Source organism: Aptenodytes patagonicus, chromosome 6 (assembly GCF_965638725.1).
Source record: "Aptenodytes patagonicus chromosome 6, bAptPat1.pri.cur, whole genome shotgun sequence".
Taxonomy (NCBI): domain Eukaryota; kingdom Metazoa; phylum Chordata; class Aves; order Sphenisciformes; family Spheniscidae; genus Aptenodytes; species Aptenodytes patagonicus.
In genome coordinates, this window is record NC_134954.1 from 74,270,710 (window position 1) to 74,298,651 (window position 27,942).

A 27,942-nucleotide genomic window follows, 5' to 3' on the forward strand; every position below is an offset into this window, starting at 1 on the left:
ACCTCGCTTTCGGGAAGCCGGCTGCAGCCCTGGCGATCTGCACCCTCCTGGGAGATGCACCCCGTCATTGCACAGCCTGGACTGGCACAAGCCGGCAGCAAGCTGCTGGCCCATGAGACGGGGAGACCTTTTTCAAATCGATCTACCGGTTTTCCCTGTGTTTGATACAGCCCCGCGTGGCCTCGTGTGCCGCCCTGGGTGCCCACCGAAACCCACGCATCCAGAGACAGGGGATGAAGTCCCAGCTCCTTTCGAGGTGATGGGAAACTCGGGCCAACCTCGGCAGCAGTCTAGAGTCAGGAAGGAGGGACTTTTGCTCCTAATCTGCTGCTGTTACCATGCTCCAGCCATGCCTATATTTATTGCCTATTCATACAACAGCACAAATTCAAGTATAAATTCAGTGCAGAGCCCAATCCATCAACTAGTCGTTGGCAATGTTACATATGGACGTGCAAACCAGGTTTACATAGCCCAATAGCAGGACTACTAATATCTACTCACCGATGCAACCATTAAGGGGAATGAACATCACAATTGTATCTGTTCACTTTTAGCTGTTGCCAGCCTTGTACGGTTGTGAAGAACCTGCAAAGGCCACTTAGCAGCAATATTTGACAATTCTGCTTTTTTTTGCCCAGCTTCCCTATTAAAGAACGCCAGTTATTTGCAAAGTCATTTGTGAAAATGCGAATATGCCACGTGAAGGGAATGAAACCATTTCTCAAACTCCCATGCCCGCTCCAGACCTGGAAAAATTAATTCATCCTGTGAAAAAATATGTTTCATTGAACTGCATGATATAAAAATGTGTTTCTTCCAGAAACTGAGAAACACACTGCCCTGTGCTTTCCCCTTCCCTGCTTTGGTTAATTTGCCCCAATTTGCCCTCTCCTGATAGAGCCCATTCCGTGTGTCGCTGTTAGGTAACTGACTGAATTAGCTACAGCCTACAGTAAGTATTTAAAAGGAAAAACTTCACAGCGTGATGAGCAGACTTTTGCAAGTTGGCATAATAACAGTAGGAGAAACAAAAACCTCTAAGAGGTAAGAGTGAGAGTAAGAATTATCAAAGGGTCTTCGTGTCTCACGTGCCAGAGCTGCAGCTACAGCTGCACGCAGGCACCGCATTTTGCTGATCTTGAGGCTCATTAGTGGAAACACAGCTATTTTCTCCAGGAAATTGTCAGCCTCTTGCTGTAATACTGACTTGGTGGGGGGAAGCTGTTTTAATTACCACCTGGAAGTAGACAGCAAGTGTTTACAAGGTGCAATAGGCTCTCCCCTGGGGAAGAATACAGAGCTTTCTTAACTCTTTAGTGCTGCGACCCAGGTATTTATTTACTTCTGTTTGTATTTGCGCAAAGCCCGGGAGTGGTGGTGGGTGTGCCTCGGGGCTGGCTGATACAGAAGCAGCATAAATGTCAGTTGACATGAAGATAAGAACTCAGGAGTCGATCGGCTCAGGCTGAGGTGCCCAGCAAAGCAAGCGCAGTTCACTTGCGTGGCCTCTGGCATGCTCATTTTTAACACTTTAGGTTGGTGGCACTCTCAGCACGCAGTATTCGTCGCTGAGCAAAGCAGGTCAGGAGCACAAACACCTGATTGGGAAGGTCTGTATGAGATACCAGGGCAGCTGCAGGCTCCAGGGACCCGAAATGCTCAGGAAACTAAAGCATGCCTCACCTACGGTTGTACATCTGGGATACTTGTCCGAGAGCTGAAAGAGATCTGCTAGACACGCAAGGGTTTTGCTTTATGTCTAAGTACTGGGAAACCTGGAGGAATGCTGAGCAAGCACATGTGTTAACCAGTCCACGATCCCAGCAAACACGCTGCACGGCAACTGGAAACACAAGGACAGTTTTACACGCTAACCTTGGTGACAGGGGATGCATGTCGCAAGCAAGGCTGAGCAAGGGCTCTTGCAGGAGAGGCGACGCCAGCCCTTTGGTGCCTTCCTCTGCGTTCCCAACTGGACAACAAAGCAGGCAGGTAAGTAGAGGCAAAAGACGTAGCTAAAATAAGTAGCAAGAATCCAGAACTATCTAAGATTTGTCATCTATGCTGTTCATCTAGGCACCCTGTACAGTAAGGAAGGCTGTGGATGCTATCTGTAGGGACCACTGCATACCACCTGTTCCAAAGTGGGATAAATTATCCTTCAGAGGAGGCTGGCTGTCCCCAACAACTATATGGTTAGTTCAGGCAACTGACTTACTCCTGGGCATCTAAGTGTTGGTAAGATAACTACCATTCCCAAGGATCTCTGATTTGATTAGGTATTCAATATGTGATTCCTACGGCAGTACTGCAAGTCTGGAGGCTCTTCAAGGTTTCCCACATTAAAAAAACTGAGAACATAACACAAAAAGCTAAAAATGTAACGCAGGCCCCAAGTCAGCAAGACTTTAAACACCTTCTGCGGCTCTGAGGCTGATGACATCGCACACTGAGTTCACCACCGTGAACGCCTGGTACCCAAACAGCTACAGCCCACAAAGAGGAGGGGTGGTGTGAAAGCTGGCCTTGTTTCTGCGGCATCACTGCCGCGCACTCAAGAAAGCCAAGCACAGCTCTGGGGCGGTGCGTGTGCTTTAATAGGAATGCAAAGTGGTGTGGGAAGCAGGAGAGGGAGCCAAGCAGCTGGCTTCAATTAATCATCAGCTCTCTCGGAGGCTGGGAGGATGACTCTGGGGTGGTGAAGACCAGACCTCATTGGCTGCGGAGAGGGGACAAGGGGAGGTGGGTGGTGTGGGCAGGCTGCGATGTGGCGGGGCAACCTCAGAGCACGTTGGTTCGGCACGTTGGGGAGAAGCGGTGGGGAGCGGGGGGGATGGCTCTGCAAATAGCATCGAGCCAACAACTAGATAAATACAGTTATTTTGGTTTTGACTTCAGGAGAGTTTGGGGGGAGGGTTGACAACTGTAGTTGTTATAAATACTGTTATTTTGTGTATTTTCTTAATCGTTCCATCTTCAAGTTCTCTGTTTCTTTCCTCTGTAGCTAATTCACCCTCGTTTGCTCTCGGGGGCTCTGCTAGCAGTGGGATAGCTGATGTAGCTGAACTCTTAACAGCTCCACGTGTAGGAAAAATACTCCAGCTGCTACCAAGAACAGCATTTATGACCATGTTTTAAGTGTGGTTTTGGAAGCACAGGTAAAAACCGTATCTGTGTAAGACTGTTCCCGGTTCCTGTTCCTTTTGCATCTAAATGAGACCCCACCCCTGAAGGAACATCTCTTCTCTATGTAAATAACACCGCACTTCCCTAAAGGCCTGTCTCTACCCTATGTAAATAAAATCGCAGCCCCTCCAGGCCTGTCAGTGCTAGGCATTAATGAGCCTGCAAAATCGTTTCTTCTTTCATTTGGTTTGGCAGTGCAGATGCTTAAGTCTCTCAATGTGTTATTCAGAAAGTTTGGAAAATTTAAAGTATGCCTGAGAGAAATGCCAAATCCCTTAACTCATGGGGGAAGCATTCATATAACTTAGAGGGGAAAAAAGCACTCTCAGTGGTGTTTACTGTGTGCATTAAAATTTTCCAGTTGTTAAGAACTGGCTGTGTCTGCACAAGAGCTATCTGCTAATAAACAGAAGCAGCCAGACGATGGTAAAAATGGCAAGTTTCTGCAAAGTAAGTCCCCATGTGCAGGCCAGGCAGGACACGTCTATTTGCAACACCAAGGAGAGATGTTGCTTTTATTATAATACTACTGGGACAAACTTGTCAGAATCCATGCCAAAATGGAAGGGGTTGGGGGGGGTGGTGGTTTTGTTTTGTTTTTAAAGTGTGTCTTAACTGAAAGTCAAACCCACAGGTACGTAGCAGCACTGCCCACTGACTTCTGTGCCAGCCACGCTAAAAGGAGATGGGATGGGTTATTCTTATGTGCAGGAAGGGTTAAATGCCTGAATGCAGCGGTGGGTGGCTTCGAGCTGGTGGTGTCTCTCCTCCAAAGCCCTTGTACTTTGTGGGATCTGGAGGAGACCAGGAGCCAGAGAGCAGTGCAGGTAAGCTGGGACCCAAGCGCAGCTTGGCAGGTCCTCACCTCCGAGGGATGGGGGTTAGCAGGGAGCATCGCTCCCAGAGAGCAGAACTGCTGGCTTTCGCCTGCTCTTCCTTCTGGGAACTCCCTTCTGTCTCAACATAGCGGTAACGAGGTGGTCATCCCCCACAGCTCGCGCGCGCGCCAAGGTGATCTGCCCTGCATGGTGCCACGTTGTGCTCGCCTGGTTCAGGGCTCTGCGGGCTGAAGTCATGATGTTTAACGAGGGATTAACTACAGCAGTGCTCGGGCTTCTGGTCATCTTAGCCATCCACAATTTCAGTGTGAAATCAGTAAGTGCTCGATTTCCTTACCCGTTTTTATATAACCTTGGAAGAAGGTGACGTAAGAGCACCTCGTGAGCGATGAAAGACTGGAAGGGTCCACTCCCAGCATCTGCTCCAGGCAAACGTGACCTGAGCTGTGCTTCCACCAGCTAAGGGACAGAGCAGGCCCTGCTTCTGGCATCTCCTCCTTCCGCCGGGTCCAGCTGGGCAGGACCCCAGTAGAGGCTTTGGGATTTCAGCTCCAAAGCATCTGGCTCCCTCTTGTGCTCCCCGTGTTTATGGCAGGAGAAGTCGGATGGGACAAAGTCCGGCCGGTGGAACCCGCTGGGGGAGGTGGCCCCTGCTCATCTCCTAGTGTCCAGCCTGAGGAGCAGATCACATTGGCAGCTGTTAGTCAAGACCTGACCCGATATGGACCATCTCCGTATTCTGGTACCCTTGAGCTTCCCAGGAAATATCAAGCTGTTCCTGGAGCACGGCTAGGGAATAGGGTGTGCAGCTCCATATGCACTACATGCAGCCTGCCGCTTATAGCGTGATCAGGGATGAGTTGTGACTGTCAGCCACGGCTTCTACCTTGGAGAAAATCCACCCTTCTTCTGCGCGATTCAGTCCAAGCGACAGCACTGCCATCTGTACACACCGCACTCAGCATGCGATGCCTTTCCTCCTCCGCAGTGTCAGAAATTTAAGGGGTATGAAATGATTTCACCTGTACAAAGATGATAGAACTTCATTTTTCCAGTATTTTATACAGCGTTTTTTTTGGTAAAGTACCCTGTGCCGCTGGTCCTGATCCGTACTGCTCCTGTTACAAAGGTAGTAGCGGTAACGAGTGGGGAAATCCACCTGAAAAATGGTTTTAATGCAATGCTCCAGCAGCAGTGGCTGCTGCCATTAGAGATAGTATTTCTTCTTAACTGAGTTACTTCTAGGAGATTTCTTTAAAGGTCATTAATGGGTGTCAGGAGACAAAGGAAAGCTGTGTTAGGCAAAGCAGAAAAAGGGACTTGTTTTCCAGCAGATGTTCTGCAACCCTCTATAGCTAAGGAAAAAGTAAGTACAACCAGACCGGGCTCTGTCAATTCTGAATTGTTGTGCAGTTTTGACTCGATTGTTCCTGTTGTTGTTGTTGGGTTTTTTTAAATCAGAATTAAAATTAATCTTTTTTTTTTTCTCTTAGCCAAGTTGTCTGGTTATCTTCAGGGAGCCTGCTGCAGAAATCAGGGAAGAGTCCCATCCTCCAAGGGTAGGTGAAAATGGTAAAGTATCTCCATGTGATTTCACTATGCTCTTAGCTTAAAAGAGAGGGATGGAAAAGGTCCTTTTATCAGTAACTGCAGCAGACTGAAGGGTAGAAGCCCAAAGGACAAGAAATGAGTTATTTTGAGTTAAATTGGATAGAAGCCACGTATCCCATAAACACCCACCAGCCACACTACATGCGAGGGAAGAAGTCACCACAGAAATGCGCAATGGAGAAGGAATTTCCCCAGCCTTAGCTTGGCCCTGCTCTACAGCTGCTTTTCTCTTGCACAAGTTGTGCAGCAAACAGGAACGTGTGTGTTTGTTTATGGGAGCCTCCTGAGAGCCGAACCGGAGCCAAGCGAGAGCCTCAGCTCCTCCGGATGCACAGACTGCTAAATTCATCTCCTCTCTCCTGGTGGGAGTACGTCCCCATCCGACCCCAGCGGGCTGCAGGTGCTGACTCACCGACCACCCTGAGCTCACCCTCGGCTGATGACTATTCTCTGTTTTCATCTGGGTTTTATGGTTCAGAGTCTCCAGTGTGGCCGGATGCAGAACTGAGCCTAAAAATTGTCTTAAAAGAATGAGTTATTTGCTAGTAATGCTATTTATTTTTCCTACACATCCTTTTGTGGGGTTTTTTGAAAAGTAAGACACACGGCTCCCAAAAGTAGCAAGTACTTCTTCCTTAAGAAAATGTCGCTCGGGCATTGCAATCTTTCGGGAGACGTGACAGGTACCTGCTTTTTTAACAAACGCACGGAGAAAGTTTCAGCGCAACTCAAAGGTGGCAGAGGCAGTTTTGATGACAACAATTAAACCTGCAGGAAGGGCTTTTTTCCTAATGGAACAACCTCCTTCCTGCAGGGATTGAATACATCTTTTACACTGCATAATTAGATGCACAGGTACAATGGGGAGTAAAGGAGGCTTTGTCCTCCCTTTGCCACGCCAGAGCAGCGCTTTGTGCCAGTGATGGTGAAAGGACTCCAGTAAATCATTCTTCCTCCGTCCACCTCCCCCATCCCCTCCGGTCAACAAGGAGATTGCTTTTGCCTCCAAACTGTAGAATATTTTCCTGCTAAGGGATGTCAAATTGTCTCTCGAATCCTCAGGTTTTCAGGCGACAGAAAATGGTGTTTACCCCACTGACTGGGACCGGGCTCAGATTCTGCTGCTATTTGTGACCTTTTTTTTATTTTTTATTTTTTAGGCTTTGTCAGTAGGAGTTGTGCCTGAAGTCAAAATTAGGCTTTGTATTTTTACAATGTGAACTGTTATGGATTCCCTTCTGGTGAAGGGCAGCAAGCGTCGGCACAGCAATAAGGACAAATATTTTGTTGAGGCCCCATGAGCAAATTCTCTATTCAAATTAAAAGTGCAAACTCGATGCTGTGAGTCAGCACCACTGGTTTAGATCTAGGAATAACATCTGACATGGTTTCCCGGATATTTTCCAATATACACAAATACTAAATGCCTTTGTGAAGTGGAGTTTAATAGATACAGCAGTGCTTTGCTTGCCATAAAAATAACTGTAAGAACGAGAGCTGGCAAGTCTCTTACCAGACCTAATACTGATTTGTTTTGTTGTATTTGTTTAAGTATTCATGGTAATGACAAAATCGGACTTTCTTTTTTTGCTAAACATCTATTGTTTTCCATGGTATCTGCATCGTGAAGGAAGGAACAAATACGTGTTTCACTTATGAAGTTATTCTCCTGAAATGCTGTTTATATTTTACAGCAAACACTAGTCTACCCTGGTGGATCACAGCTTTTTTTCCTGCTACAGAAAGCAGGTTCCTCCGTGGGGTTAAATCTTACGAGTAGCTCCGTCGATCACGGGCTGTACATGCCACAGCCTCTCTGCTACCACTAGTAAAGACCCTCTGCTGCCCTGCCCTTGCACAGCTACAAGGAGCCATCAAAGGTGACAAAGGTGGGGTGTTCCTGCCCAATGCTGCTGCAAACCCGACATGAAAAACTAGCCCCAGAAAGCCTGGAGCGTAACAATAGCTACTATTTACTAATCTACCCCCCATCCAGATCCCTATTTACTAGGCACTCCATAAACACAAAACAACCAACACAAAGCTCTTTTTGTCTAAAGAAATGACATCCTCGGTATGAGACCAGAGACAGCAGATGGGAGAGCACCAGGAAACAATGAGACAATGCTGGCTGGCGGGTGAGAAACGGCCCCAGCACTCGGCAGCCCAGCACCGCCAAGGACGTGGTGGCAAAGGGGCGTTTGACGAGTGAATCTGAAGAGGAGCTGTTACAACTGAAGCAGGATTCAACAATAAAATTTTATTCAACTGCGATGTTTTCAAGATTTTCAGGTTTTGACTGAATACCGTTCAGTAAAAACGACTTGCTCGCCAGGCAACAAGACCTGAATGACACCTGTACCGGTGCTGCAAACTGTTCTGTTGTCGAACTTGACTCAAAAAGCGATGCTCAGCCAGTAGTAACCAGTCAGGATTCAAACTGACACCAGTGCCACTAGTTTACTAGCCTAGCCCTTAACATTTATTGAAGTGAAAGGAAATACTAACGCTATGAATCAGAAAAAAATGAGGCTCTTCAGAAAAGAGACGGGACGACCAATCCGGACGCTAGTAAAGAGCGCTAATTTCATTAAAGGATTATCCTTCACAGAGGATTTTCCCTTTTACAAGGTTGAAAAGCTTCCCATCCTTGCTTAAGCTCTGTGGGGAGTACCCAAAAGAGCCCAGCGCTGGAGGGCTGCCTGCGCCCCGCGGGGAGCAAAAGAGGGGCTCTTCCAGGGCCGGACTCTGGGCACCCGTGTTCAGCCCCATCTCTGACCCCCTTGGTGAACCTACTGGCGACAGGGGAACTTGGAAGAGATTAAGCCTTTAAATACTACTCCCCCCCCTTCCAATTCACCAAAGTACTTAAGCTCATCATCCTCCCACTTTGACAGTGTGTTTCAATACACAGCGTTGGCACTAGTTTAACAACTTTTATCTTTCATTGGCGTAATTGCAATGGATAATCAGTCATGACAAGAAAATGCCTAAAGCATTTCTTAGGCTTTAGGTTTGGGCTTCCAACCAGAAGTCTGGGGGTTCATTAAAAGAACATGGACACGATATTTAGTATAACTAATTTCTTTAATGGCATAAAAACTTAAATCTTTTCCTGTACATAAGACAAAAGAGCCAGTGCTCTGTATGTTTTGACAAAGAATTCTGAACACACTGATACCACAAAAAAAAATTTTCTAAACTGCTTTTATAAAAAGCCTAAACTAGGATAGGTATTTGCACTCTTGTAATGGATATAGAAACGGATTTGCATAAACAGAATCTGACTCAAACATCTAGATGCCCCAAGATTTTCACATCAAAACTCTGGATATACTTTCATGTCTAAATAACACACCGGCAAGGGATGCTGCAGATGCCGTTACAGCTGGGGAAAAAAAACGTTACTGCTCCTATGAAAACAAACTCACTTATTTTCTACTGTCAAGAGCCTCCAATGCCATCTTCTCATGTCTTTCTCAGGACATGACAAGCCTGTAAATTTAGTAAGCATTCCGTCCCCTCAAGTATCAAAGCTCTACCTTCTTCGTGCATCTCAAAGATGAGGACTTCCTTCTGCAGATAAAGGCATCAGAAAAAGGCCACCATTCCTGTTTTCAGCGGTCATCTCCTTCCACAAAGAAACATAACTCAACTTCAACGCAGTATTTAATACCAGGTTGGCTTGCCCAGCTTTGTCAGTCTGACTTCCTATGCTAATGAGAACTCTTTAAAAAACCCCTCTTTTCTCATCATATGCTCCCTGACAGCAATACAGAACGAGTGTGCATGTGCCCAGAACACAGCTAACAAAAGAAAGAGGCGGCTGTGTCTGACAGAGGAGGCCTAGCTTCTCAGGTCCCTAAGCTCACAAGAGATAAAGAGATCATTTCTTTCCTGTTCTGAACTTAATTTGGTATTTGGGGGGAATGGGCTTGTTCACCCTGATGTGCAGACTTCCCAGTCTGTGAGTGGGAGGCACGTGACAGATCTGCAGCGACACAGAGGTGCACAGGTTGCACCAGTACAGTCTGTATGAGAAGCACAATGTGTAAACACCACGAACACTAACTTTCTACCTGGTTTGAAACAGGCTCTGAATCTTACTGCTCATCTCCTTCGTAAATTCAAAAGTCTCAGAAGAATTTCCTATAACATCAATGTGAGTATCATAGGGAATGACCAAAACAGAAGGGTAATGGGGTTTTAGACTTTCACACGCCCATTTGTATCTCTGCTTTTCATCTCTGGCGTGCTCTTCAAAGTAGATCCTTTCTTTACGTAAAGCATTATGGAGTTTCATAGACTGATTTTCAATTTTCTCTTTGACTCGTAACACCTGTCCAGCATCAGACCTACTTCCAGCATTCTCAATATATACCATAGTTATATCACCATCAGTGATGTCAGAAATTACAACGTCATCATTTACTAGGAATGTCCTGGGAAAAAAGTACTTCATGTAGTGATATATATCTGTGTCAAGAACAACCACTTGTTTTTCCCCACCTGCATCACGAACGAAATTACTCATCCCCGTGGTAAGGCTGTGTTGCTGTTGCCTCCTCTTTGGTCTCTGACAGGACTTACTTTCTTCTCTTTTGTCCTTCTTTGAAAGGGATTTTGCTTTTAGTAAGAGAAAGTCTCTTAGCAATTCGATTGCTGGAAATGAGCCTTGAACAGAAATATGCCCATTGGATTGCAAAGGACCAAAGCTCAAAGCTGTGCTCTTCTTTTTAAATTCTTCTATCAGATCTTCTAAAACAAATTGATCTTTGAAAATAGACATATTGAGGACAGATGTGACAGAGCTGAAGACCTAGAGATTTGAATTAGAGAAGTTAAGTAACGGTTAACATAGCAATGGAAGTACAACTAGGTAAATTATAGAATCATAGAATCATTAAGGTTGGAAAAGACCTCTAAGATCATCGAGTCCAACCGTCAACCCAACACCCCCATGCCCACTAAACCATGTCCCTAAGTGCCTCATCTACACGTCTTTTAAACACCTCCAGGGATGGGGACTCCACCACTTCCCTGGGCAGCCTGTTCCAATGTTTCACCACTCTTTCAGTGAAGACGTTTTTCCTCACGTCCAATCTAAACCTCCCCTGGCACAACTTGAGGCCGTTTCCTCTCGTCCTATCGCTTGTTCCTTGGGAGAAGAGACCGACCCCCACCTCGCTACAACCTCCTTTCAGGTGGTTGTAGAGAGCGATGAGGTCTCCCCTCAGCCTCCTTTTCTGCAGGCTAAACAACCCCAGTTCCCTCAGCCGCTCCTCATCAGACTTGTTCTCCAGACCCCTCACCAGCCTCGTTGCCCTTCTCTGGACACGCTCCAGCACCTCGACGTCCTTCTTGTAGTGAGGGGCCCAAAGCTGAACACAGTATTCGAGGTGCGGCCTCACCAGTGCCGAGTACAGGGGCACGATCACTTCCCTGCTCCTGCTGGCCACACTATTGCTGATACAGGCCAGGATGCCATTGGCCTTCTTGGCCGCCTGGGCACACTGCCGGCTCATGTTCAGCCGGCTGTCGACCAGCACCCCCAGGTCCTTTTATTATGAATGAGCTTACATTTTCACAGTAACGGGTTACGTTCAGTGGATAGTATCTGGACAACCTCTTGTCTTCTAGTCGATGTTCATCCTTCTTTAGAACACTCTCTACAACTAAAGAGAAAGCCAGATTCACTTGCTGCACAGTAAGATAATGTGCCATTGCTGGTCCGAGGGTGGAACACTTCACAGGTGATTTTCTCTTGATGCTTTCCCTAACAATTTCCCATACATAGATGCAGGCGATTTAATACTCTTGCCTAATATTTTATGTATTAGTCAAAATTGTTCAGAGAGAGACAGAAGCCTGTCTTCTTAGAACATTAATTGGCAGAGATTTATTCTCAAAGGCCTGACTACAAAAACCATATCTGTTATGCATGGTATAAACTTATTCCTAAAAACAAACATAACAAATGCTTTGCACAAAGCCTGTTCAGAGTCATGTCTTCACCGACAGAAATAAAACCTTAAAACTTTGTCTGACTAAAAGAGAGGTTAGTCTCCCAGTACTATACAATCCTCGTACCAGGATTTAGGTTAGGTTTTAGGATTAACATTCTAGGACTAATTCTTTGGGGGACAGCTGTATTTAGCATGTTAATCTAAATACCTTCTTGATCTTCAAAAGTTACATATGCAACGCCTTTTCTCACTGTTGGATACGTTACTTCTTCCACATCTCCCCCGTTATTCTTCGACATTTGGAAGTGAATCATCAGTATGTCAGTCATGACATCATTGTGCAGAAGGCCATCTGGAATACCAGTGATGACAACTGTCCTTGCTGATTTAGCAGCTTGTCCCGTTGCCTGCGCACAGAGATATGGCACACTGTAAACGCAAGGAGTACCGGTGACCTCCCGTAGAGGTTACCCAGATCCACCCTGATGGCTGAAGTGACCCCCCTTCCTTTTGCACAGACAACACGCGCATTTAGTAGCTAATTAAGACAACTGCTGAATCAGGTTTCAGTGAATGCCAGGCTCCCTCAGGCGCCTTTACATTACTGTGCAGTAAAAAATGGCCTGACCCTTTAAGTGTAATTTACACCCTCTCAGTATCTCCTTTTCTTAGAGCAGTAAAAATTAGATCTAAATTTAACAGCTTCTCAAATGAAAGGTCCAGTGTCACACTTGTAAGGTTGTTTGCTCCGATTCTAATGTTCAAAATTTGAAGAGAATGAAAAATTTTAATTGCACGTGCTGTTCAGTAAGGATTGTCTTTTCAGAGCGGAAGGGTCAGATTCAGACTGTCCTTACTTGTTAAATTCATGAGAGCTGGGATCTAGGGTTGTGCTCCGACTCATCTCTCTCCACTTATTAAATGGATAACCTTGTTAAATTGGAAGAACATAATCCCAGTCATCTGAGACTCGCAGTGCGTAAAACAACTAACTACACACATGATTTCCATCAGTGCCAAACCTCCCAGTGCTGCAAACATGAAACCCATCCTAAATAGGATTTGCATCCATGTCTTCTTAAGAAAAGCATATTTTCTTTCCATTCTTATTACACGGACATAAACAGTAATATTTCACTGGGAATATCACGGCAAAATTACGGTAAATGGTGGAACGCGGAGTAAATTTTGTAACAGTACATTGACTTTTTGGAAGAAAGAAAATAATTCAGTGTGCCTGCACAGCAGCGTTCACGGGAACGAACTGTCAATAACTTCAGAGCGACTGTACTCGAGGTCAGTAACTCCATCTAAATTCTGCAGACTTCCCCTACAAGGTTTCTTCTGGACCTGGGCTGCATAAAACATTAGGGCCAGCACAGCGGTTACAAAGCCTGCAGAATGTGCCGCCGGGGGCGAATGCTTCGTTGACGTGCGTCCAAAGCCTTGTGGACCACCGCAGTGTTTCTGAAGGGAGTGAGGAGACAGATTCAATGAGACTGTGCAACCGTGCAAGCTTTTAATTCATGAAGACATGAGGCCTTTTTTTATCACCCATCAAATTTAAAGAGCCAGGAGCTTTAATTATATTAGGCAATTATTTTGGTGGCAACGTTCATGCGAAAGCAAGTTTCTGCGCTAATGAGACAACACGAAGAGAATATAAACAGGGTGCTTCCAAGATTGACGGAGTTTTATGTAGGATTTTCTCACGCTTCACACAGCCGATGGAGCCCGTGCACGAGCGGGAGCACTCAGCTGCCAGACAGCATCTCGCACCTTGCCAGCTGGTATTTTGGAGCAACACTCATGCCTACTATTGGGGTTAGAAAAAAACCAAACCACGAACACACAGACTCCTAAGACAAGTCTGTGTTCAGCGGCTGTTGCCAGGAAGAAATGCAGAGCTGCGGAAGGTGCGGCAGTGACATGGGTGGGTGGGCGAGACGAGCACCGCAACGCCGGCCACCGGTGACGGCGGGGTCCTGCGCACGGCCAGGCCGCACACTTGCCGTTTCTCGGGCAAATCTGCTACACGGGTCAACGCTGACAAGAGATCAGATATGAAGACTGACCCATAGACCTCATCGGTTCTCACTGCTGTTAAAAAACCTGAAATATTAGTACTAGTGAGAGGGAAATCGGACCTGTTGCTGCCGCTAACTGGAGGGCCAGGACAGCAGGCCGTGGCAGACGGTGCTGCTGTCTGAGCAGCGAGTATTTCTTCAGCGCGGGAACCACGCGAGGGACGGGCACGATTCACTCGTTTCCTTCATGCCGCCGTTACTTTTAACGCTCAGGGGCGTTCAACCAGCGGTGCAGGAGAAGGCCGCTCTTTCCACCCCGGCCGGCGGGACCAACCCGCAGGCCCGGGGAGCGCGACTGTGAGGGGGCTCCGGAGGCGGGAGCGGGCCCGCGGGAAGGCCCGGGCTCTCCCCCGGCCTCAGCGCCCCCGCCCTTCCCCGAAACCTCCCGGCGGGAACCGGCCCTTGCCCCCGGAGGGCCGCTGCCTCCCGCGGCCCCGGCCCCACGCGGGACAACGGCGCCCCCCTCACGGCCCTGCCCGCCGCAGGCACTTGCCATGGCCGTCGCTCCGCCGAGGTGGGGCTTCCGCCGGCGTCCGGGGGAGCGGGCGGAGGGCGGCTGCCCCCCGAGCACCGCCCGGCCCGGCGCCTCCGCCGCGGGGTCGCTCGGCGAGGAGCGGGAGGGCTCGGCCCGCGCCCGGCCTGGCGGTGAAACTGAAAGAGAAACGGCGGCCCCCGCGTTCCCGGAGCCCCGCGGGGGGGCGGGGGGCCGCCCTCCTCCGCGCCGCCTCCCGCCGGCAGCGCACCGCCGGCGCCGCGGCGGCAGAGCTCCGCGAAGCCGCAATAGCTCGATTCTCACAAGAAGCGGCGGGAGCTCCCCGGTATCCAGCGACGCCGCCTCGCAAGGCAACGCACCCCGGCCGGCCCTCGTCCCACCTCCCGACACCCCCCCCCTGCCGCGTCCCCTCAGCGGAGGGCTGCGGGAGCCAGCTCCCCCCGCGGCGAGGCACGCAGGTAACCCGGCAGCCCAAAGGCCGGACTGAACCCGTGCGACGGCCCCAGGCCAAGGGCCGCCTGACCGACTCGACGTGGAGGCTCGGCTCGGGGTGGAAGCTGCACCTACGAAAATGTGAGGTGCTTGCGTGTGGTACGGGTACAAACAAGTCACAGCTCTTCTGCAGACTTCCAGTCACAGATCAGTTCACTCCAGTAAGTAGAAAAAAGGATACTGCCGTTCATAGAAACACCACCTAAATTCTGTACTCTCGTTTTTCACCATTAAAAACAGTTTTCCAGCCTTTATGTGGCACCACTATGGCTTTAAAATTTAAACAGTATCAATTTATCAGAGAGAAAACCAAGACATTTACAAATACTGTCTTAAAATGTTACTTAAAATCTCATTTCGATTTTATGTACTTAAAACCTGTAGCTTCTCACTACTCCCACACACTGTGATACCTTATGAGAATTTTCAACTTTTTCCTTTTTTAAGGATTTACTTCTCAACATTTATCAGTGAGGTACAGTTAAAATTCATGACATTTTTTATCTTCATCAGGTTCTTCCCCCCTTTTTAAGGCATCTGATCTTATCAACATTTTAAGACTGCTACATGCAAAAGTACGCAAGCTCCATAAACACTCCAGTACTACTACTTTTTTTTTAATTTTTTCAGAAGCGTCAGGTAATCCATCCATGCCTTTGCATGTACTAAACAGTAAGAGGTGCTACAGTCACATGTATCTCGCCCAACAGTAAATTCAAAATCAACTGTGGTGCTAGCAGCCTTTTAGTTTCCCATATTCAACTGTATCTATTGCCTATTAAGTTTCTCTAGAATACTAATAACCTGAGGTGCATCTGTAGTGCTCTTCTTGCACTAGTTTGGTGCATTGTCCTTTTTCTGCATACTAAGATGTCAAACACTATGAATAGAAGTTATTTGCAATGTTAGACCCGTGCTACTGTTGAAGATTATCTTAAGTTTTACTGAATCTTTCTGTGTTTGGTTGTGAAATAATCAACTGTAAGAACATCTTGATTTCAAGAAGTTAGCCTCTATGTTAGCGTTATGTACGGGTTGCTGCGTTACTTGTTATCCGGGGCTGAGTTCCTTGAAGTCCCTATTCTCTGGACCCTCTAGACCATAACCAGAGCACCTGGGTTCTATTGTGTATAGGATGAGTTATTTGACAGCCTGGCAAGGTAGGTATCTAGCTGGCCAACTTGGCAACACAACTTACTTTTAAGGTGTCCTGAAGTGAACTGCCTTCATTATAATACTGAAAAACACACCCACAGGTCAAGAAGACCCTTGCCCAGGTGAAGACCCTTCCCCCGCGCAAGCGTAGTAACAGAAGAGAAAGACACAACCGATATTATAATTGTATGTAAATCACTAACCAATCATTGTAACTGGGAGCGTACTACCTTGTAATTCTTGTGTATAAATGTAACGGTGATCTCGGCATAGGTGTGCTTGATTTGTGGAAATTCCACCTTGCACTCGGCGCCGCAATAAAGAATGCCTGCTTTCTAAAACTCCAGATTGAGCCTTAGAGAGTTCTTCATCTGCCGACTTACGGTAACACTACTTTGAAGTGAAGGTTATTGTTGCCAAACCATTTCAGCCCCCAAGGGTAGCGAATAAAAAGGACGACAGCAGAAAAGGAAAAAACATTCCTCCTTGGAAAATAAATCCTCCTCTGACTTTGCACTTCCATTTTATTTCAAAGATCTTTTAGAATGAGAACTGGAAGAAGAACTGCCTCCCAGAGCCAGCCACCCGGCCAGTCACACGCAGCAAAACAGACTGTTACACCAGCGTTGTTACAAAGCAATCTGTTTTAGATAAAGAATCATCTCAATTCTTAACTGTAATATTTTAAAGTAAGCAAAATCATGAACAAAAGTGAGGAAAAATGTAATTGTAGAAACAAATATTAAAACCAAACAATAAACCAGGCTATTAACTTATCAGAGGCTCAGCAGAATTTGCAGCGGATCCTAGGAGAAGTAACAGCGTTTCGACAGCTAAAAGCAGTATTACTGCTATGGCATTTCTTATAAGGTGCGATTTCTTGAGTAAATCTGTGGTGTTTTTGCACTCTCCCTTTCCCTTTTCCTATTTTAATTTTATCACTAATTTGACAACGCATATTTTATGAAATTACAGGATAACTGCTTTCAGGTGTTTGAGTTATGGTGGCACACAGCAACCTCAGCAGGACTGGAGTTCTGTCAGAGCTACCTTCTGAAGCTATGGCACTTTAAAAAAGCAGGTCTGTGAAGACGCTTTTGGTTGGGATTACATACGGCTTTTGTAACCAAAATGTAAGAAGGAATAGATTTATCCCACTTTGGAGTATGTGACCGATCTAAAATTTGCAAAATACAAAACCTGCAAATTTGCAGAAAGCAATCTTACATTAAGTTTCAAGTGCTGGTAAAGGCTTTTTCTATTACTTCAATCGGGAACCTCTGGAACACCAAGCAGTGAGTTTTGCTGAATTTCTACACAAAGTATGTGCCGTTACACAAATCAGAAAGCCAGGTAGCTCCTCTTTTTCAAATATAAATTTCACAACATTAAAGCACTTATCTGCATAAACCAGGACACTTCCTATGCCTCTGATGAAGCAAAACCTCAGAACTTCACGAGTTCGATCTACAACTTCCTATACAGCATTCTAAGTATCCTCTTCAAAACAAACACACGCTATTCCTTTTGATACATACTTGATTTTCTCTATTTCCCCACCACTATTACTAGGCTTCTGAAAATGAATTTCAATCATGTCCTGTATACTTTCCTCATCCTCTTCCGTCTCTTTAATTCCTTGCAACAGAATGGTCTTCTTAGAAATCCCACGATAGAGCTATTGAGGAAAGCAAAACAAACTTGCATTACACATCAGCTGTTGCATGCACATCTAAAGGAACTGACAAATACTGGAAATAAACATATCCTTGATCAGATACAGCTAGGATCTTTGATTACATTTTAAGACTTTGGACAGCGTGGTGTATTTCTGTCACTGAAAACAGCAGGAGTTCTGGACTCCATCGCACACTGCCGAGTTCAATAGGCAGTGCACCTAGCCTCCTTAACTGGTGTGTCCTACGCTCCTTAATGCACACACACATTGGATCTGGGGATCTCTGATGACTCTAGACAGCATCACTCCATAAAAATCCACGGCAATAGATGATACATGACCTGCAAAGAATGCTGTTTTATCTCATAAATGCACACACTCTAGTCACTGCTTTAATTTAATTTATAAAGGTCTGATTATACACAATACTGACTTGATTACAGTCTATTCATACAAGGTAAAAGACAATGTCAGTGAGAATATGATGAGCAAGCAGACTAGTGTTACAGGAAAAGAAGTCATTATTTGGGTTGAATGAATGAATGAAAAAAAAATATGAATGAGCAAATGTTTCATGGAACAACAAGGGTCTCTGCTGAGACTATCAACAAGGCCTCTCATTAGGGATGAGTATGACAGTTCTTTGTGACTCAGAAAAACATTGTTGTGTCTACTATTAACCGACTTCACAAACAATTCAGTATCTGCCTCCGGTCTAGCACAGACTTTATGGTAAGTAATGATATAATTTGATCAAGGAAAGACACGCACACCCTTTTAAAACAAATCATAACTTTCACACTGCAAAACAGAAGATTATCAGCAGAGCTGCATATTGCAGACCCACACTTGCTCTTAAGTTTCACGAAGTGCATGCAAAAGCTTCTGCAGTCCTCAGAACTGAAAATTCTGCCCGTATCTCGTATTTCCCACGTATCTGTTCTATTTAGGGGTTAGCCTGGACTAGATTCTTTTACCTGAAACTTTTCCAAGTGTACGTCGGTGTTTGGGGACACAGAAAGCAAATAGCACCTTCCATTTACAAAGAAAGGATATTTAGTACATCTCACAAAGCTGTTAGCTGCTGTAATGGAGAATGAGAAAAAGAGGAGTAAGAGAAATACAATCTAAAATGCATTTTGTAAGCATATCAAAGAAGAGACTAATCTTTCTTCTATGGATTTAGAGACTAATATATGATAGCACACTTGTAGATTCTTCATATGCATTTTGAAAAAGGTTTATCTGGCATTTCCAAAAAAGCGAAATCATTAAATACTCACAAAAGTTTCTGAAATAAATCTAAAGCAGCTGCTCTAAATGGATGCGGCTCCACTGATCCTCATAGAATTTCATACAGTTGGGCAATCTGAATGCCTGTCTAACTTCATTGTTGTGAAACAAGAGCTAAAATCAAACACATTTTCCCAATTTTCTTTTTGCAATATTAAGTGTCTAGCAATGCAAAGAAAAAATAGACTTTTGTCAAAGAAAGAAATAAAGCTCACAAACTACGTATCAGGACATGTTTGATCAAAAAGGAATATGATGAAATACCGCTTTATTTACAGACGTGTGAGTGAACCCACATCTTTTCCTCATCTACTTAACTCTCCGTGGGAAGAATTTGCTACATTCAGTGGTTAAGTTAACACAGAATGTAATACGGAACGGAATGTAACGCAGAATGGACAATATGGCCTGTACACCTAGCTAACAAAATATTACATACTATACCTCCAGGTCTGAGGAACGTAATAACAGCTGTTCTAGACCGCTTGTCATAGTTCACATTTTCTACTTCTCCTCCTCCTCCCTGTTCAGATTTGTAGAAATTCAGCTCTAATTTGTCTCTCATCCAGTCTTCAGGAATTAAAAGCTCAGGTATTTCTGAAATGTTGATCTTCTTTCCAGAAATAGTGACATGGAGCTAAAAGAATAAATTTTTTGTGCACTTTGTGACTGAAAACACCCAAAACCCTGAACCTAAAGCTTTTTAAGTACTGCAAATTCGTATCTTTATAGTTTCATATTTCAGTTAATTACCTCAAATCTGATTCCCATTTCAAGTGTAAAAGGCTTCACTGTCACGTCTGCTACTTTGTTGTCCAGGTTCACAGTATGCTTACCCATTTTTATCAGTCTCTGGGCAACTAAGGAAAATCACAAGTTTTCAGATATGAAAAGCCTTGTTTAATCATTACAAAACCAAAACTATTCCGCAGTCTCTTAAGCAAAATCTCCTTTTGCAACAATAAAGGAGAAATAAGTAACAGTTAGGCAACCAGATCCCACTACCCATGTCTTCAGGCATGTCTATTTCCATAAAATCTCACCGGTAATAGGCAACAGGTAAAATATTATACTATCTTTAGACTAGTATAGAACAGTAGAATCTTTATGCTGTCAAAAGATGCTCTCACTGTATCAAATATTAATACTAGACTTCTCATATTGAATTTAAAATATCCTTGGATGAAAACCACATCACTACCAGGTGCAGAGGATGCCTATTAGCAATGTTAGATTTTAGCTGAAAGAAATGAATTGGACACTAGCTTTGTATCTGCAATATACTTGCGTAACTTGAGTTACCCACCAAGCAGTCCCAGCCAGGCTGCCTGCAGGCTCCTTGCAGGCAGGCACCAGGCTGGCCAAACAGCAAGCATCTCAGTGGGAAGCAGGCAAGTTACAGACTGCACCATCCCTCTGTCGTCTCAGATCTACCCATCATCTGATCCGTACCCTTAACCAACATAACTGCTGTCAGAATAAGGTACTGCCCAGCGTAAAGAAAATAATCAAATTCTGCTGTCAAAACATTTTGAATCATTCTTGACAATACTCGGTGAGGTAGAAGCATATTCCCAGTTTCAAACACCAAGTATTGTTTGTATTAGCTGAGAGCAGAAATCTGGTAATCCAACAGAACATGCACAGTGCTTGCAAGAATTTTCTTCTACTGGTTGGTATCATAACAGTGAAAGGTTCTCTGTGTATTCTTTCTTTGGCTGTTGTTGATTTTTTTCCCCAAAATGTTTATGTAAATCTTTTCCCTTTGGCAATGAAGTACACCAGAGACAATAATTTTATGCTTAAAATATGCATCATACCTTCTTCATCTTCAAAAGTGAGCAGTGCCTGGTTTTGACTCAGTGTGAACGGGATTTTTGTAGTTACACCAAAAACACAGTGAGTATTCGTATCTGGATAATCATCCTTCACGTCTTCCATGTAAGTGAACTTCATTTTCATTTCTACTACCTTTCTTTTAATCTAGTATTTTAGAATCAAGATAGGAAAAAAAAAATCATTTCTGTCATTTATTGCAGAACAGAAAAATGAATGGTTGTTTTTCCTTGAAGTGCTACATGTATTTTGTTTTTTTAAAGTTTAACAGTCAAGCAGATTGAAGTCATGGCTGGTAAAACAGGTATAACTCTTCTAACTGAACTGACTAGTAGTACTTGTCTATTCCTGGGATTTTTGTCAATTAGGTGGGTTTTTTTTTCCCTTTGATTAACTTGGAACTTAAACCTGACTTTACACAATAAAAATTCAGTTGAAGTCCACAGGGATTTCCACCTGCGGAAGTAGAATACTTTTGGTATCTAAAATTTTCAAAATGCAAGTACCAGAGTCACTTGTGTTGCCATTTATTTTACCTAATTGCATCACTGCTCTACAGCAATGGGAAGTCTGCTAATAAACAGCCTTGTATGTTGCCATCTTAGTAAAACAGATGAGAATATCCAAGTATTTTATAACTAGGATAGATTAAAACTGTTTATGAAAATGTTGGTTAGGAAAGGCTGCTTTGATAGACTTGAGGGAGTTTCAGATAACTCTTTTTTCCCCTTTACGTAACTATTTCAAAATAAAACCCTGTGTAGAAGAAAAAAACGTTTGTGTCAAGATAAAATAACCAGAGTAATTAAAGCATTCCTGCCACCTATCTTCAAAACCAGCGTCCTATCTATGAGCCTGCTTTCTTTCCATTCCCTCTACTGCCAGTGGGAAGAGAGACACTCTTCCTAAAGATAATTCAGACGCTGGGTGTAGGCCCCTGCTCACACTGAGTCTCCTCCTAGAGGAGCCTTGCCCTGTCCAATGACTGCATAGGAAGTTTAGGAGGCTGGACTTAATTGACATCTCCTAAACTTAGAAATGTGATTTAGAAAGCTAAAGCTAATATTGTAATATCATTAACATTAAACAAGGTAACACTTGGATAGAGTTTCAATCTCTGTATAAACAAAAAACGATCAGAGTTTTCATTTTACTGTAAATTCCCAAAAATACTTGGTTATGTTCCAATTTGGAATGAAAACAGGTTTTTAAAAGCTGACATTTCCACAAGAGAAGTTCCAATTTCTAAACACCTTAGAATCTGCAGCAGGTTCACCAAAAGACACTTTGGATCCTGAGTTTAATCTATTTAGTATCACTAATATTTATCTGGCTGCAGGTTGAGTTATTTCTGATTTGGAGTAACACGAGAGAGACTATAATCAAGTCAAGCTCAATATAGCCTAAAATAAACACTACGTTTGCCATATAATGGACTTACTCTCTTTCTTCCATCCTCTTGCCCATGAAATATAAAATGAGAGTACTTGAAAATTACTAATGCTATGTGTATTTTTTATTCCAGTGTCTTCCATTTAATAATTTTCTGCTTGTCTTCATTCTTCTCATGTTTTCAATATCTCACATACTTGTATTTGTTTCCATATCCTTAGCCTGCTTCACATTATCTTGCCAGGTGAAGAAAGAAAATAAAACTTCAAGCTATGTTTTATATTGAAATCAACAGAGGTTCAAATGCTGAACAACTGGCCCCAACGGTCTAGACCTGACAAAATAAAAACGCGCCCTTCCCAAAGACAAATTGCAAAATATTTCAAACTTTACCTGACCATCCCGCGAAAGCGCTGAACTACATTCTGCAAGGTCTTCTTTAAGCTTTTCAATCTCTCTTTTCAGCTCAGTGTTTCCTTGGTTTAGTACACAGAGTTCTCTCTACAGCCCAAAAAGTATTAAATGCAAAATTAAACACACAGAAGGCAAAAATATATTTCAGCAAAATCTGTAGACATTAGAAACTGTTTCAACTTTTAATTATTCTACATGACAGCCACACGCGATACATTTTTTGCATAGCTTTAACTATCCGCAAGGTAAATTCACTCGCTAAGGAGCAGTTTCAGTCAAAGTAAACTACAGTAAGAGGGTTTTTGAAACGAGGCGTTAGTGTTTCCAAGCACATACAGCGTACCACAAATTGCACAGCACTTTCCATAGTTATGTCAGTTCCTTATACATGCAAGATCAGAGCCTATGTCAACACACAAACATTTTATTTTTTGTACCGCGTGTGATCCTAGGAACTGTTACTCCCTTTTCTGAAAAGTTTACCAGGTGAGGACGGTCTCTGACACACTCCTACCCTTCCCTCTTTATACTTCTTCAGCAAGGAAGAGGGAACACCTCTTCTACCTCCTATCTGCTACATACTTCCTCCACACCAATGAATCCTAAATGGGCATAAAGCCCACGTAACTAAATCCAGTATTTCCTGGACAGGGAACACAACAGAATGAGAAGGAAACACAGCAGATGTAGTCAACTCCAGCCATACACAATTAGAAGATGGCTCCTTTAAAGTCATTAACCACTCGAGACATTTAGACCAGTTCCCATCAGCTGAAGATAACGTAAAACAAAAGCCAGATGATGATAATGACCTCTTCTGGCTATAAAATCCAAACATTTATGATTGGAGAACCAAAACCAACTTTCAGAAAATCTCACGCCAACCTGAAGATACTTAACCTATTAATTATATTTTAATAGCTTGTAATATTGAAGCCGTAATTTCTCATCGGTGATTTACAGGCCAAACAAAACTTCACTGAAACCACCTCCTTGACAGCCTATGGACACTTATCCTATTACTGTACCAACAACTGCACCTGGCACACTGAGGTAATGAACCAATTAGTTCTAGAACCAATTAGTTCTAGAAAGAAGAGCCCTCTTCAAACAGGTTCTGGCTCTTGCCCAGCTCACTGTCACTTAAGAAAGGCTAATCCCTTGGGTGCTGTAACATCTTATAAGACGGGCTGGGAATAGACAAAGCAGTGGAATCAACCCATTCAATTTTATCTGCATCACACAAAACTGAAACTCATCTGTTAGAGAATCTTGGAAGAGCAAGACTGGTTTTGCCAGTCTTCATCTTCTATACAAAATAGGCCTCAGTTTTGCCTTCACTCTTCCAACATTACCATAAGACTTACTTTATTGCACTGGTTCTTAATCTGCCACGGAAAAACTATGTGTAGAACATCCTAGTCATACAGTCTGCAAACCGGTAAAGCTGTTTAAACTGAAAAGGAAATGTTACTCTTATTCTCTCTAACCAACACCTCCTTCACAACTCCCCAAATACTAACAGCTATGAGTAAGCCTTCTCCATACCTCATGGGTGTCCCTAGACCTAATAAAGTCCTTATGCTGTTTCTCTTGAAGGTCCTTTAGCTTTATCAGCTCCTCCTCTGCTTTAACATGCTCTTCATCAGCACTTAATTTACAGAGAAGAAGGTCAGCTTTTGTTTTTTCAGCTTTTTCAACTCTTTCCTGGATAGTGAAAAGAAAAAGATTTTTAATTTTTTTTTCTTCCACAGGAACAAACAAAACCTTAAGCAAGCCCTTTATATTTATTTATTTTTAACACTTTGGATAAATATTGCTCTTAGACTTAAAAGCCTAGTTACCACTGAGATCAACACAAGCATGTACCCTTGAAGAATAGAGAACAAGTCAGACAAACATGTTATAATTGGGGGAGAGTTGATTTGGTTTTAGAAGGATGGACTAAAGGTCTTCCAAGTATCTTTCAGCTAATTTCCACGATTCTATGTGCTTTACAGAACTTGCCTTCCATTTCTTCAGTTCTTCTTTAAGTCCTTCCATCTCATCTTTTGATGAGCCAAAAGGGTCAAGGGTTGTCATATTCTGGAGAGAAAAGAAGAGGCACACACAGGTTTTCCTTTCCATTAGGCAATAACTGAGGCACACCAAACAATTCAAATGAGTCTTCAAAATAAAAAAAAGAATAAACCCTCTGCAGTTGGATGATGCATTTTGCCATGGTAGTTTTCAATGGTATGTCCACTAATGAAAGTCCAATGTATTTTGCCTGTGTGCCCATTTGCTGTTCTTCTCCAATTATACAGGCAAGATATGTGGTGAGTCAAACATTTTGAGAGACCGATCGTATTTCGTAGTTAAATCTTCCTAGAATCTGCATGCCAGAGGATAGCATATACCACATCATTTTTAAAAAATGCATTCAGACACTTAGGCCAAATCGTTGAACTATTTTAATGGCTGGACGGGACAAAAATCAAAGAAAATGGATCCTGGTCGGTAATCATTATTTGCTAACTGTCCAACTGAAAATATTCACAGGCTAAAATTTTGATAAATAATAAAAGCGAGTTGTCTCTATGTTCTTCCACAGGGAACTAAGCCCCTCAAACCCACAAATGTTTATCGATATGCTTTCTCAACAGTTCCTCTAAGAGAATGTATAAAGAATATACAGGTCTAATGAGAAAAAAAATTCAAAATGGGATGCTTCCAAGCTCAGGGAGATCGGACAATAAAAGGTAACATCAAGCAGGAGGAAGGTGATAAAAGCAGCATTTCAGAATTTAAGTACTTCAGGGCAGAAGTTCACAAGCACAGGAAAACTACAACTGGCTAAAGCCCAAAAAGAGAGAAAATCTTCGCTGTTCTGTTTTGTTTCTATGGCTGCAATATTCTGCAGAACAGGAAAAAAAATCCAAAGAGACCTGCTGAAACAATCCCTCCCTTTTACTTAAGATTACATAAAACTTGAATGTGAACCATGAAATTTAGGCATGGAAAAGGTCTAAATTAGATAATCTTGTCAATTCTCCTGGTAATGCTGGGTATTTCCTAAAAACAATAAAATATAAAATATTTTTTTCCACTACTTTGTCCAGTTTCAGATGCCTATTAAAGCAACAGGGAAATCCCCATCTGAGTATAACTTAAAACCAGAAAAAAATTCCTTCAGTCAAGGGATTGAGTGCAGGAAAGCAGAAGGATGCATGTGCCACAGCTGGAAGCTGGTAAGAAAGAATGCCTGTTTTTTACTGAAAAATGGTCTAAGATAACAGTTTTCAACCTGAAAGAAAGAAAGAAAAAAATAACAAAGAAAACACCAGAAATCCCAGGGAAAGTCCCATCCAAACTACTTGCCGCACTGCAAGAACCGAATCAAGAGAGGCGCCAGGAAAAAGGAAATTCCCCTAAGAAACCTCCACAGAGACAGATGAGCAAGCGAGGTAGGACAGGAAAATTCTAACAGAATCTGTAATGCAGACGCTTTGGAATGGGACTCTCCCTGTGGGAACAGGAGGCGGGAATGACAATGTCCAAATTATTAAAGGATGGAAGAAGGTGAGAGAAGTTTCAGAAGCACTGTCCTAGCAGTCCAAGCAAACACCTTCATTCAGAGATACTATTGTTAAATAGAAATTTTTCCAGGTAGCACATCAGGAAATACTTACAAAACCATTATCTTCTAAAGGTAGCTGGGGACTTGTTAAATCCATTGAAACCTGAGGGAACAGGAAAAAAAATTACAGCGTTATGTGTATTAGGGTTTATTTGCAGAAGAATAGAATACCAGAATGGAATACCAGAAGCTGTGTTCGGCTAAAAGAATTTTTAAATGCAAATGTTGTACCTTTAGAAGCAAAAGTGATATATATTGGATGTCTGAAGCCTCCTTCCCTACTAAGCATAAAAGCCAGAGACATATGTGAAGAATTCTACGTTGCACAACTTAATTTTTCAGTCCTGGAACTTATGTACTTACCTTTATGTTATTTTTGTACTGTCACACACATGCTTAACATTCTGTATGCTCTGTGCTTAAGAGACATAACCCTTAAACCTGCTTAACACAAATGAACACACCTCCTTTACACAGCAGATAATGTAAAATCTGGAATCTGTTGCCACAACAGTTAGTGGAGGCAGATAAAAAGGAATTTAAACAAGTTCATGAGCCACTGATCCACAAACAGATGCTAAGGCGCACAGGTTCCCAAGCAAATCTAGCCTGTGGATGCCAGGGCAGCGCTTCGCACCACGGGTTAGACACTCTCTAAGCAGTGTCGTCTAACAACTGTCAAGACACGGGTAGCAGGCAGGCCAGCATCCTGACCCGGCTAGACATTTCGGATGCTCTCACCTGGAAATTCTGAGCTTGGTTTTTACCCAGCACCACCATACCTGCTGCATTCAACAAGGAGGCTTGAAATTGAGGCCGTCTTTGGTTAATGATCCATGAATCCCTTTATGGTTTGCGCTAAGTAACCAAAATTTACTGGCTTATATACTGATTCCTGATTTAGGGAAGTGAAAGTAGCGTAACTGAAAAAAATCTTCGCTTGGCTTCTCCACAGGACAGCCCCGCCGGCAGCTAAGAGGCCCATCTCGTCTGCGCTGCCATGCTTTCTCTTGTGGTCGGGGGGACCGAAAACACGGCACACGGCCGCGCTCGAAGCTCTAGCAGCCCAACCGCCGGCGCTAGCCCCTCGCCTCGCCGGCTGAGGCCAGGGAGTGCGTCCCAGTCACCCTCTCCTCGGCGGGGAGGCCGCTCCCACCCCGGGGGCTGCGGGGACAGCCCCGCCAGCCCGAGCGCCACGACGAGCCGAGGCTCGCCGCCCCGCGAGGGCGAGCACCGACAGGCACCGGGCGGGAGACAGGGGGCCTCCCCGGCCTGAGGACGCGGGCCGGGGCGCACACAACTTACAGGCGGGAAAAGCTCCGGAGCGGAGGCGTTTCTGGGGCGCTGCGACGCGCGCTCCCCGCACGGCGACAGGTCCCGCGCAGCGCCGCGGCCCGCAGCTCGGAGCCGGGCTCCCCACAACCCCTCCGGTCCCCGCCGAGACACCTCCCCGCCGCGACCGGGGCCGCCCGCTTTCGCTTTCGCTTTCCCGCTGGCGGAGGAGCGGCTGGCGGGCTCCCCCCGGCCCTGTCACACTTACGGGGCGGCGGCTGGGTGCCCGGCCCCGGGTCCCCGCGGGCGACGCCGCTCCTCTTCCTCGAAATCACGTGGAGGAAGGTGGCGCCGTCCCTCGCCGCCTCATCAGCGGAGGGCAGCGCGGCCGGAGCTCCCCGCGGCGACAAGGCGCCCTCCCGCCTTCCCTTCATCCCCGGAGGGGCCTGAGCGGGGCGGCAGGGTCGCGCGTCCCACCACCCCTCAGCTAACGGGGCCTCGGCTGCGGAGCCCTGAGGCATCCCTGGTGAATAGCCCGTGGGCAGCACCCGCACGTAGCGTCCTACAGAAAATGGGAAAATCCCAGAAGAGGTAGGGAGTGGGTGG

The 27,942-nt window shown here is 44.6% G+C and overlaps 2 protein-coding genes and 1 long non-coding RNA gene across 3 annotated transcripts; all 3 read right to left on the reverse strand.

Annotated features, from left to right (window-relative positions):
• Window positions 1–8,679: 8,679 nt before the first annotated feature.
• RBM43 (RNA binding motif protein 43) lies at window positions 8,680–14,391 on the reverse strand. Its single transcript, XM_076343154.1, has 4 exons — window positions 14,186–14,391; window positions 11,814–12,012; window positions 11,220–11,314; window positions 8,680–10,458 (listed from the first exon to the last, which is right to left on the reverse strand). Exons 1-4 carry the CDS (start codon window positions 14,186–14,188, stop codon window positions 9,715–9,717), a joined length of 1,041 nt encoding a protein of 346 aa, XP_076199269.1. The 5' UTR covers window positions 14,189–14,391; the 3' UTR covers window positions 8,680–9,714.
• Window positions 13,103–13,973, reverse strand: LOC143162559 (uncharacterized). Its single transcript, XR_012995717.1, has 2 exons — window positions 13,753–13,973; window positions 13,103–13,651 (listed from the first exon to the last, which is right to left on the reverse strand). It is a non-coding gene; the product is annotated as an uncharacterized LOC143162559 (long non-coding RNA).
• Window positions 14,392–16,330: 1,939 nt separating the features above from the next.
• Window positions 16,331–26,988, reverse strand: NMI (N-myc and STAT interactor). The gene is made up of 10 exons (XM_076343156.1): window positions 26,847–26,988; window positions 26,117–26,167; window positions 24,453–24,530; window positions 23,994–24,152; window positions 22,425–22,532; window positions 20,624–20,786; window positions 19,557–19,663; window positions 19,248–19,440; window positions 18,488–18,594; window positions 16,331–17,510 (listed from the first exon to the last, which is right to left on the reverse strand). The coding sequence occupies exons 1-10, from the start codon at window positions 26,853–26,855 to the stop codon at window positions 17,322–17,324; spliced, it is 1,164 nt and encodes a 387-aa protein (XP_076199271.1). The 5' UTR covers window positions 26,856–26,988; the 3' UTR covers window positions 16,331–17,321.
• Window positions 26,989–27,942: the final 954 nt, after the last annotated feature.

What these genes read in the sequence shown, in the direction of transcription:
- RBM43 (XM_076343154.1), bottom strand. An exon ending in AACTTTTGAAGATCAAGAAG is followed by an intron (nt 11,315 to 11,813) that starts GTATTTAGATTA and finishes CTTTCTCTTTAG; the next exon opens with TTGTAGAGAGTGTTCTAAAG. An exon ending in TAACCCGTTACTGTGAAAAT is followed by an intron (nt 10,459 to 11,219) that starts GTAAGCTCATTC and finishes TCAAATCTCTAG; the next exon opens with GTCTTCAGCTCTGTCACATC.
- NMI (XM_076343156.1), bottom strand. An exon ending in CTTTAGAAGATAATGGTTTT is followed by an intron (nt 24,531 to 26,116) that starts GTAAGTATTTCC and finishes TTTTCTCTCCAG; the next exon opens with AATATGACAACCCTTGACCC. An exon ending in GGTCTAGGGACACCCATGAG is followed by an intron (nt 22,533 to 23,993) that starts GTATGGAGAAGG and finishes TTTGGGCTGTAG; the next exon opens with AGAGAACTCTGTGTACTAAA.